Source organism: Salarias fasciatus, chromosome 5, assembly GCF_902148845.1.
Source record: "Salarias fasciatus chromosome 5, fSalaFa1.1, whole genome shotgun sequence".
Classification (NCBI taxonomy): domain Eukaryota; kingdom Metazoa; phylum Chordata; class Actinopteri; order Blenniiformes; family Blenniidae; genus Salarias; species Salarias fasciatus.
Window position 1 is genome coordinate 29,021,029 of NC_043749.1, and position 11,953 is coordinate 29,032,981.

Sequence of the window (11,953 nt, forward strand, 5' to 3'; positions counted from 1 at the left end):
GTTTCCATTTTTTTCCTGTCTTGTCACGCGACGTTTTGCTGATGCTGATCAAACAGGCTGAGAAAGCATAACAGTCAATCGGCTCTAAGTTAAACTCAGTTTTCCTTTGAGAAGTCACTGTTTTGTTCATATTTATCCTACAGATGCGCACTTCAAAATGTTGGGTTAAAAACAACACAGTCTGGGTGGTTTCCCACCCCAGCGCTGGTTGAACACTGGACAGAACACACACTGGGCTCATTTAACCCAACAAATTGGATTGTTCTCCAGATACATCAATTTGGTTGCTAACATATAATTATTGCTTATTAATGTTAAAACTATTATTATTTTCTTGATTAGATATATTCTCACTCACGTAATGTAACAACAAACAGCGTTAGTCTGAATTTACAGAACACACCAAAGTGTTAAACATCCGATATGCCTTGGGGCAAAGCACAGGGAATTACTGCCTGTCACTGATACCTTACAAAATGTATATTTCTTCATGCTTCCACCTGTAGCAGCAGCAGGACCAGACCAATTGCACAACACCTCTTATTTACAGTCTGACATGAAAACCAACCAAACCTCCCTGAATAACTGGACGACAAGAACACAACAAAAGATAACCACCAATAATAATATCAACATTGGGACACCGCAACAAACCACAAAATCCTAAATCTTAAATATCCCACCCCATAATGCATTGTGGCACCACCGTCATGGTGGCCACTGCAACAATATAAAAACTCTCACAAAATGTCCACAGAAATTCCCCATAACCTTCATTATACAGGTGGTCTCATGGCCTGGCGAGATAGCTGCATTGACGTTAGCTTGCAGACGTACCAATCCATTCCTGAAGCTAGTACTCAACGGTGCTTCACGGACTTAACAACTACAATATAATAATAATACAAAGTTAACTATGTGGTGAAACAACAGTGAGCACATAAGGCTTGTGGGCTTTGTGCAGAGTCGAGTGTCGTCAGATCAGACGAGTGGTCTGAACATAACCAACTGTCGGGGTGGAGTTCGTGGGAGGTGCTTGGTTGCACCTGCCCAAACATCAACCCAAAGTGTTGAGTCGTCCAAACTAAACCAACACAACATTGTAGAAATTATAACCCAACAGCTAATAACTTCATTACCAACAGAAATGATCGAGCGAATTGGGTTCTCAGAATGCCAAGTTCAATGAAAAAAAAAAACCCATTAAATTAATCAACAGGCTTAACCGAGTGGTTGGGTTGAAAAAACAACCCAGTATTTCTTTCTGTGTGGTTTATGTCAGAAAATTCACCCTAACCCTTTATTACAGTTTTTCACAATAGCTAAAACACATTTCCTGAAACCTCCATCCATTTTCTCAAAACCTTAACCGCAAATCCAAAAATCCAAACTACATTCACAAAACCTCAGACGTTTCTGTCAAAATCAAACTATCACCTCAAAAGCAGTTCTTTTTTTTATACTCAAAATGTTTTTTTATTTTTTCTTCACAACAAAACAAAAAACAAAAAGAACATATTCAACAGTCACAGTACATAACAGTCGTTGCAATATCTCCATCAATAGACTTCATAGGTTACATCAGGGTGTGTCTCATTGTTTTAACATATGTTTCTTGGACGGAAAGAAACCTCGATAAAGTGATGAGCCATATCTCAAAGGAGGAAGGGAGAAGAAATACCCTTTATGTTTTCATTTTAGACAAAAAAGCTGTCCATTTTGACCATCTTGTGACATACAAATTACCTTTCAATCGCAGCAGGAGGGTCAGTCTTTCCATCTCGTGGATCTCTTCAATAATTCCAAGCCATTCATCCACTGCAGGGGGGTCAGTCTGTTGCCATTTACGAATAATTGCCTTTTTAGCCGCAACAGTCAAATTTTTTAGAAGGTATTTGTCACTGTTCATCATCCCTGCTGGAATGTCACCCAGATAGATAGCCAAGCATGATAATGAGATCTGTTTACCAAATAGTTGTTGAAAGGATACATAGATATTTTCCCAAAATACATGAATCCCAGGACAACTCCAAAAGATGTGGAAGTGATTTGCATCAACGTCACTGCAGCCTCTCCAGCATCTTTGTTCTAAATTCTAATTATCTTGTATTTTTTTTAAACTTTATATTATTCCACCCTCCATTATTTTAGAGAAGGTAGTGATTCCTTTTCTTGACCAGAGCCTAAATTTTGGGTCCAAGTGGTTTGGGACAAATCCTGTATCAAAAGCCACCCACCTAAACTGTTTCAACTGGGGCCATAAACAACATTTTTTAACGAGAGTAAACCAGGTGTGTAGGGAGAAGGCAGTGTAAGGGCACAAATGTTCCTGATATTTTAACATCAGCTTGTGATCTGCAGTCATAGCTTGAACTGGAATCCCCCTGTCTTCCTTCTCAATCTCTTTCCATTTTGCCTCACAGGTGTTGTCCCACCAGAGGACTATTATTCTCAATTGCGCTGCGAGGTAGTAACTCTTAAAGTTAAGGAGTGACATACCTCCTTCTCCTTTTTTCCTAGTCAGTAAACTATATTTCACCCTTGGTTTCTTCCCACCCCAAATGAAGCGAGATATCTGTTTGTCCCACTCTGAAAACTGGCAGGATGGCACCTCGATAGGCAGAGATGTAAACAAATACAACAATCTGGGCAAAATCATCATTTTCACAGCCTCAATCCTAGCACTAAAACTCAATAAAGGAGTTGACCAAGTATTCAGGTCTTCTTTAATCCTTTTGTTAACCGACATATAATTTCTTTTGTATAAATCATTTGGGCAGTGTGTTAACCAAATTCCCAGGTACTTAATTGCTTTCTGAGACCAGTCGATGGGAAGCTCCTGTTTCAGACCTGGGGTTGGAGTGTAGTCAAATGCCAATATCTTTGTTTTTTGGATATTGAGTTTATATCCTGAAAGATTACCAAATTTGGCAGGAAGATCTAACAGGATAGGCAGACAAGTATCAGGGCTGCGTACTAACAACAAAATATCGTCCGCATACACAGCCATTTTATGTTCCCTGCCTTTCACTATGATCCCCTGTGTGTTGTCATCTTCTCGTATTGCTTGCGCTAGTGGTTCTATGTACAGCGCGAAGAGGGTTGGTGAGAGCGGGCAGCCCTGACGTGTAGACCTCTTGATCTTAATACGGTCAGAGAGACCATTTATCGGTCAGACGGCCATTTATCTTGGTTCTTGCCATTGGCGCCGAATATAAAGTCTTAATACATTTAACTGATTTCTCATCAAACCCAAAGCGATCCAGTGCCGCAAACAGGAATCTCCCAATTAACACAATATCGAAAGCTTTTTCGGCATCCAAACTGACTAATACGGCTTTTGTTTTTCTGATGTTTTGTATTATCTGTAGAGCACGTCTTGTATTATCGTGTGTTTGGCGGCCTCGGACAAAGACAATTTGGTCGCTATCAATTACAGTTTTTCACAATTGCTAAAACACATTTCTTGAAACCTCCATCCATTTTCTCAAAACCTTAAACACAAATCCAAAAATCCACACTACATTCACAAAAACCTCAGACATTTCTGTCAAAATCGAATTATCGCCTCAAAACCAGTTCTCTTGTGATCAAAACCACACTATGCGTTCAGATCTTACACACAGCAAGTAAAAACATGCTCACCTCAGATCATTCATTAGACACTACATGAAATAACTGAGGACACAGCAAGCAGTCCACACTTTTAAACCTGCTGGGTTATTTTCCCAACCCATTTCCTGGGTAGCCCTAGATTTTGTGCAGATTTAGTCACTTTTACCCCAAATTAGATGAATTGTGTCGACCCAGCAGAGTGAGTTGATGATTTGAACAAAATCACCATTTTGAACACTCCTGCAACTCCTTCTCCTTCTTGCATCTGGAGACTTCTGGCAACAAACGCAACAGAAAACTGGAGTCCTGTGTTCTCGCAGAAGATTATTGCAATGGCTAAGAACGAAAAGACATATGACATCCCCCTCCTTATACTTCTGTGGCTGTGGCTCAGTTGGTAGAGTGGTTGTCTAGCAGTTGTAAGGTTGTTAGTTCAAATCTTTTCCTCTACATGTCAATGAACTGCACTGAACCCCAGCTGGCTTCCAGTGGAGGGTTTGACAGCCTTGCATGGCAGAGGGCACGTGTTTCTGAATTCTGAGGGTTTACATTTTTACTGTAAAGTAACTTTCCCAGACCCGCTGATAAATCTTGACCCAGCATCAGGGTCAACTCTTCAGCCCAAACAGCTGGGTAGAAATAACCCAGCATTGACTCGGCCCCTTTTGGGCCCAGCGCTGGGTCAGCAATTCCACTCAATGTGGGTTATTTTTACAGTAACCCAGCAGTTTTCAGAGTGTGTAGCACAGAAAATTTTTATTTTACGTATTTGAAATGCATTTAGAAAAAAAAAAACCCATCTAAGTCAAAGTGATATCTAAATTCACTGTCATAACACAAAATAAATACAAAACAAACAAAACAAAGGCAGACTACTGCATGGTCACGGTCCTGGAGATTCAGTCTCCAGCATCTTGTCTTTGTGCACACTTGGTCTGATCACATCATTAGAAATATGTGTGTTCAGTTTTGAGTTGTTGTGTGTAAAAGATGACAGCTGTGTTGGAGTTGTGTTCACATTTTGCTGCTAGTGAGTACAATTTTGCAAAAATGTTGTGAAATGTGTTTAGTGACTGAGAATGTGTCTAAGGTTTTGCAAAAAAGAGCAGATGGGTTTTGAAAATTGAGCATAGGACCTGAACAGTGTTTAAGTTTTTGCCAAAAGAGTGTTTGATTCGAAAAATGAGTTTAGGCCACTGAGAGTTTGGTTCAGGCAGTGGGGTTTAGTGTTTTAGCAATTGTGAAAAACTGTAACTCTGGAATGAAGGAGTCTCGCCTTTTAGACAGGATGGATGCGTACATTTTGTAGGCTTGGTTCAAAATAGATATTGGTCTATAAGAGCTACACAGGACTTTATTCTTACCGTCTTTCGGGAGTACGGAAATGACCGCTTCATTCCACGACGGAGGGGTTGTCATTTTCTCTAGTGTCCAATTGAAAGAATCTAATAATGTGTCTATCGCTTCTTCTTTGAAGACTTTGTACCACTTGGCTGGCAGGCCGTCACTTCCAGGTGATTTATCATTTTTCAATTTATTCAAAATGGAGCCCAGCTCTTCTTTTGTGATTTGTTTTGTTAAGTACTCATTTTGCCGATTTCCAATTGAAGGCAGATCTAGGGAGTTTTGAAAGTCATGAATTTTTTCTTTATCTCAAAAGCAGTTCTAATGTGTTCAAAACCACTCTATGCATTCAGATCTTACACACAGTAAGTAAAAACATGCTCACCTCAGATCGTTCAGAAGACACTACATGAAATAACTGAGGACACAGCAGCAGTCCACACTCTTAAACCTGTTGGATTATTTTCCCAATCCATTTTCTGGGTAGCCCGAGATTTTCTGCAGATTGGGTCACTTTTACCCCAAATTAGGTGAATTGTGTTGACCCAGCAGAGTGAGATGATGATTTCGTGGGCTGAAGGGAAGACAAGAATCACCATTTTGAACATTCCTGCAACTCCTTCTCTTTCTTGCATCTGGAGACTTCTGGCAACAAACACAACAGAAAACTGGAGTCCTGTGTTCTCACAGAGGATTATTGAAATGGCTAAGAAGGAAAAGACATATGACATCCCTCTCCCTATGGACATGTGTGGCTGTGACTAAGTTGGTAGAGTGGTTGTCCAGCAGTTGTGAGGTTGTTAGTTCAAATCTTTACCTCTACATGTCAATGAACTGCACTGAACCCCAGTTGGCCTCCAGTGGAGGGTTTGACAGCCTTGCATGGCAGAGGGCACGTGTGTGAATTCTAAGTTTTTCTAATTTTTTAAGTAGCCTTCCCAGACCCCCAGATAAATCTTGACCCAGAACGCAGGGCCAAATCTTCAGCCCAAACGGCTGGGTAGAAATAACCCAGCATTGGCTCGGTCCCTTTTGGACCCAGCTCTGGGTCAGTAATTTCACCCAATGTGGGTTATTTTTACAGTAGCCCAGCAGTTTTAAGAGTGTGTCGTGCACAGAACATGTTTATCTTACGTATTGGAAATGCATTTACAGTCGCAAAAAAAAAAAAAGAAAAAAAAAAGCATCTAAGTCAAAGTGATATCTAAATTCACTGTCATAAAAAATAAATACAAACAAACAAAACAAAAGCACACTGCTGCACGATCACAGTCGTGGAGATTCAGTCTCCAGCATCTTGTCTCTGTGCGCACTTGGTCTGATCACAACTTTATAAAATTTGTGTGTTCAGTTTTGAGTTGTTGTGTGTAAAAGATGACAGTTGTGTTGGAGTTGTGTTCACATTTTGCTGCCAGTGATTACAATTTTGCAAAAATGTTGTGAAATGTGTTTAGTGACTGAGAATGTGTCTGAGGTTTTGCAAAAAAGAGCAGATGGGTTTTGCAAATTGAGCATAGGACCTGAACAGTGTTGAAGTTTTTGCCAAAAGAGTGTTTGATTCAAAAAATGAGTTTAGGCCACTGAGAGTTTGGTTCAGAGAATGGGGTTTGGCGTTTTCGCAATTGTTAAAAACTGTAAAGTCTCATATTTGTCACCTGTCATTTCAAGATGAAAGATTTTGTTGTGGCCAAAAAAAAAAAAAAAAAATGCCATTCAGAAGACTGATTGTAGCTCAGTCTCACAGGAGAGTGATCAGAGGCTGCTGGTTGTAAACCTCTGTCGCTGCAGGTCTCAGATGATGACTCCCATGAAAAAACATATCCTCAGAGGGTCATGCTAAACAAAAAACAAAAGATACATAAGTCAATGATATTGTGCAACAACTTTCTCTTATTTCCAGGTTGTAGAGCTAAATCTAAAGGAAAGGACTGCAGCGCGGGAGAAGTGAAATACACTTGCAACAAGAAAAAGTGTACAATGACTGGTGTGATCCAACAATCTGGTGTCCCGCTGTGGAAAGTGATCATCAAGTATCCTGAAGAAGAGAAGCAGAGAAAGAATTCCAACAAATTACAATTTGAAGTTGGTGAGTAAAATGCTGTCAATGGGAATCAAATTATATGATAAAAAATGTGGATTATTTCTTAATGCCTGTCTGTAAAAACTCTGCTGGAGTCCATCGATCATCCGTCCGTCCTTTATACCTGCTTTATCCAACTTACAAAACACACACACTTGTTCCTTAGTGTGTGGACTGTGGACTTTGAGAAGTGAAGCCAGAGAAAATCCATGAAAACACATTGAGAACATGCAAACTCCAGACAGAAAATCCTCAAGTCTGCTGCTCAACCACAACACTAAATTCCTCCACACAATAAACCCAAAGGCAGCAGTGTAACGCCGTGTTTCCACCAGACATGACGCAAATATTTCGCGCGATGAGATTACATACAAAGTCAATGTAATGACGCAATTGTTGCTTAATCTTGAGCGGCGGGCGGCGAGCGATTCCAGTGAAAAATTTGCGTGCCTGTGGACTTGCACTGCCATTTGCCGCCGCCCGCCGCTCAACGATGGCGGCCCACCGCTTCATCGCTTGACGCTCGTCGTTCGAGTTGAAATAATTGAACTTTTCAAGCGAATTCGCGCCAGGACAGCCTGTCAGCGCGGAGGTCTTCACGGACCTTCTGATGAAGGGCAAGCAGGGCTCCGACTATGCAGAACAGTTGGCGTGATGCCAAGGCGAGCAGCGTGTGACGTGCGTGATTTCATGTGTTCGCCGCTTCTGGTGGAAACACAGTGTCAGTCTGAAGCAGCACTGGAACCGGCCGTCATTCGGGCGCAGCTCCTGCAGAAGACGGTGGAACTCACCGAGCTCAGACCGCCTCCGGAGGGCAGCATGCATCCAGAAGCGATGCCGGCGTCTCGCTGCAGCCAAAGCAGACTTCTCCATGCCAAATACAGAGCAGCGATGATGGCAGTCAGAGTGTCTCAATCTCAATCTTTATTTGTAAAAGCACTTTCTATATTCATAAAAACAACGCAAAGTGCTGACAAAGTGTAAAAACAGTCATAAAAAACAAAACAGAGCAAAAACCACACCATCGATCAGTATGCCCACACACACACAAAGAGTGAAAGAGAGAGAGAGAGAGAGACAGACAAACAGACAGACAGCTGGGTGCACACAGGACTGTGGGACAAACATCAGAAGAATCCTGCCCACTGCTGCTGTGCAGGAGACGGTGATGAGGAGGCTGTGATGTTTCTGCAGGATGTTTTGTTTTGCATATTTGTGCAATAAAACTCGTGCGTCTAGCATGGCGCCATTCCATTTGTTGCATGCAGTCGCGTTCAATGCGTCTGGTGGAAACACGGCGTAAGGAGAAGCCTAAAGCCATGCCAGTTGATCAGAATCCTGGAGAAACCCTGCGTTGAGTTCTCCTGTGTTCTCCCTTGATGACAACAAACATTTCTTCCGATCGTTCCCTCATTTGAATCCTTCTGTTGACGTCGCTCACCGTGTTTTTCTGGGCAATCACTGCAACACTCACACAACTGAAATCACAGTCTGTTAGAGCTCGTAATTCAGCATCAGGATCGTAATAAATCAGATCCAATGTTTTTCTTTTTGCAGATGATGCCTGTGTGACAGCTTTTCCTCACGTTGCTAAAAAAACGAAAACAACCACCATTGCCTGCAACCTCGCTCATATCATCAACTCCTCATCCACTGACAAGTTTTTCTGCAAAGTCAATCGTTCTGACTGCAGTCCCAGACGTGGTGTCAGTATCACACCAACCAGCAGAGGCTTCAACATCACCATAAGTCAGGTAACTCTGAGAAACCAAGGAGAGTACTGGTGTGGGCTCAAAGAAAACACAAAATATTCCGGAGAGAACAAGAATTATTCAGCTGCTCTCAAGAAAATCCAGCTGCTGGTTGAAGGTGAGTGTTTCAGATCTGAAGTCACACCTGATTTGACAGGAAACATCCACAGAATGATGTGACAGAATTCCTGTTTGTCTCCAGATATCAAATACTTTAGAAAATCCCGGACCACCGGTCACAACGTCTCATACCACTGCAACTACGCAGACTCCCCAGCTGTTGTCGACTCGTTCATCTGTAAGGGAGACGATCCACGCGTGTGTCAGACCACCGTGAACTCCTCAACGCCTGAGAACGGAAGGTTTTCAATGAAAGACGAGAAAGATCAGAGAAATATCACAGTAACCATGAGAGAGCTGACAGTGAAAGACAGCGGGTCGTACTGGTGTGGAGCAGAAACCTCCGAGAGAGAAGGCGGGAAAATCTTCTTCAACAGACTCTCTCTGACAGTCGGTGGGTCGACTTATTATTGTAATGACTGACTGTAATTCAGATCCATTCAGCAGTGATCTCTATCAGGACACAGATTACAATAAATACAGTCAATACATGGTGTAAACGGTTCCTCAGGACTTGGCATCCTTGATACTTCCAGTATGGTCGGTGTGACAGGAGAGTTAGCTTTGTCCCTACAGCTTTCATAAAGGGAGCCTGGGTTTGCTGGTGTTGTTGTTTGGGCTTTAAAAGCTGTGTGGTATTTTGAGAAAGGTGATTCAGCATTTGACTGGTGAAGTTAGCAGTGCTAATAACAAGTGTTACTCCCTTCGACTTTGAATCAAGCTACAGAATAGTTCTTGGTTATTGCTTGACCAGTCTTTCTCATGCCTGAAGAAGTTGCTTTTCTCTAATGGCCTTTAACAATGCCGTCAGAACTGAGAAGGAAAATAGAAAACTGACATTAATACTTTAAAACATGCACATGAAATAAATAAATAAATAACCATATATTAACCAAACAATGAATTACAAGCTCATTTGGCTTCTCCAGTCACATGCATTCATATAAAAAACCTTAACACAGGAAAACTAAAAAAAACTCGTTCCTCATTGGCCTCATTAAATCAAGGGGAATAAAGGTGAACTTATAGGGCTTCTTCTTGACAGTAACGACACTTTTTGTCTTTTAATAAAGTTGTTGTGATCCATCTCTTGTGGATACTCGCACAGCGCCTCTTGTGGCTCGTAATGTGTGTGCCAATTAATCTGGTCGCCCGAGCAAAAATACGGATACATGGAACAAAAATAAGTTCCTCTCTTATTTTACAAGATCTTTTTGACAAAATAAATGCTCTACATATACACGAATTTACTGTGATGATTATTTATTATTAATTAAAGGTGCTGTAGGCAGGATTACCTTCGCAAGATGGCGATTTGACCCATCCAAGATGGCGATTTGAAACCCGTAGTCGGGGCCGGCAGTGTCACGGCTGCCTGCGCCGGTGGGTTGATTCACCTGTGACCTTTTCACGGCGGGCCTGGGGTCAAAGCCTTTTTTTAAGAACTACAGTAGAAACAGACAGTGTCCTCCGGGGAGTTTTGATGATGTTATGTCTGATGAAGCAGGTAAATATGCGGGCCTGGACTTCCTTGTGTGCGAAAGAGCTTTAAAGCGGCGCCCCCTCGACCAATCAGGATAGAACCTCAGGGGCTCTTCTGATTGGTCAAAGATACCTGGAGCGGTCGAGATTCCTTTTCAGCTCAGAACAGAAACAGATGGACACGCTGCGCCCTCGCGGTAGTGCAATTATGCTACACTCCTAAAGGATTATCAATGGATACTCTAACATTTAATCCAAAGAAAACAGAAAAATTAGCATTAACTAGCAAAATCTTTAATATGTATCACCTTTTTAACTGAACCATTAAATAATTAACCAAAAAATATAAAAGATGTCTCTGATGGCAGCTGCATCAAGACTGTAGTTTTTGGTGGAGCTTTGTAGTCATCCGAACACTACAAGCTGAACACTTACTATCACTACCACGGGAAGTAGGGGTGCTGGGGGTGCTGCAGCACCCGGTCTTTTGTCACGCAGTCACGATATATATTATTTTTCTCACAATGAAAAAAAAATCCCGGTAAACTTGTCCCCCACGCCCCCCCCCCCCCCCCCCCCCCCCTTTGGATGAAAGCACTCGTCTCAGGGCTCGTCTGAGCCCTTTTTTCTCCCAGCACCCCCTGTTGAGAATACATTCCCACGGCTATGATTACTATCATGCTCTCCAGTTGCTTCCTAAACTCATGTAATTTCCACTGTCCTCCTCTGAACACACTGCCTGAGCTTTTCAACACACACACACACACACACACACACACACACACACACACACACACACACACACACACACACACACACACTGAGCTCTCTGCTGCTCATCCCACAAATGCACCTTCTGACAAACCATCTGAAAGAGAAACAACAGATTTACAATCGCATTTTGTACCAAACACACATTTTCTTACTTTCTGTTTAGTTGATACAGTGAATGAAAACTTTGATTGATTGATTGATTGATTGATTGATTGATTGATTGATTGATTGGTCACGTGTGTTTTCAGGGCCTGCACAGTCATCCTCCTCAGCCTCTCCTTTAATCCTGACGACTGAACCTTCTGTGGGGAGTCACAGTAAGACTGGATCCTTGAACTGCTGAAAAACAACATGCATAACAGAAGATTTTCACCTGGTTTACTGACCCTCTGCATGACTTTCTATCCGCCCAACATGTTGAGTGTGTTTCTTTGTTTCTCTTATTTTCCATGTGTTTCTCTGTCTTTGTGTGTTTTCCTGTCTCCCGGGTTGCAGGCGGCTCTCAGGCCCACATCAGTGTGGTCATCTGTGTCGTCCTGGTGCTGCTGCTGCTGCTGCTTGTGCCAGTTTCAACTCTCATTTACAAACGTGAGAACACTTTATATTCATCAACACAAGATTAGACAGATTTGCAGAGTGTGTTTGGACGGAAAAAACACCCAACCTCCTTCCTGTCTGAGAAACATGATCTCCAAATAGCGATAGCGGAGACGATGTGAGGTTTAAAAAAAAAACTGCTGAAAGCCACAGAGTTGATGATCATCAGTAAATACGTCAACTAATCAGT

General features: G+C 42.0%; 1 protein-coding gene across 5 annotated transcripts in view; it reads left to right on the plus strand.

Annotated features, from left to right (window-relative positions):
- LOC115389257 (CMRF35-like molecule 8) overlaps positions 1–11,953 on the plus strand; it is a 29,445-nt gene that overhangs the window by 396 nt on the left and 17,096 nt on the right. For 4 of the 5 annotated variants that reach the window (XR_003931555.1, XR_003931556.1, XM_030092743.1 and 1 more), the window contains exons 2-6: positions 6,860–7,045; positions 8,597–8,908; positions 8,993–9,304; positions 11,415–11,483; positions 11,662–11,754. Coding sequence is in view for 2 of the 5 variants with exons in the window: in XM_030092743.1 (XP_029948603.1) it covers positions 6,860–7,045; positions 8,597–8,908; positions 8,993–9,304; positions 11,415–11,483; positions 11,662–11,754 (972 nt within the window). In the remaining 3 variants the exon portion in view is untranslated. Of the gene's footprint in view, positions 1–6,859; positions 7,046–8,439; positions 8,444–8,596; positions 8,909–8,992; positions 9,305–11,414; positions 11,484–11,661; positions 11,755–11,953 lie in introns of those variants that run through there. The other variant, XM_030092746.1, reaches the window with a different exon arrangement.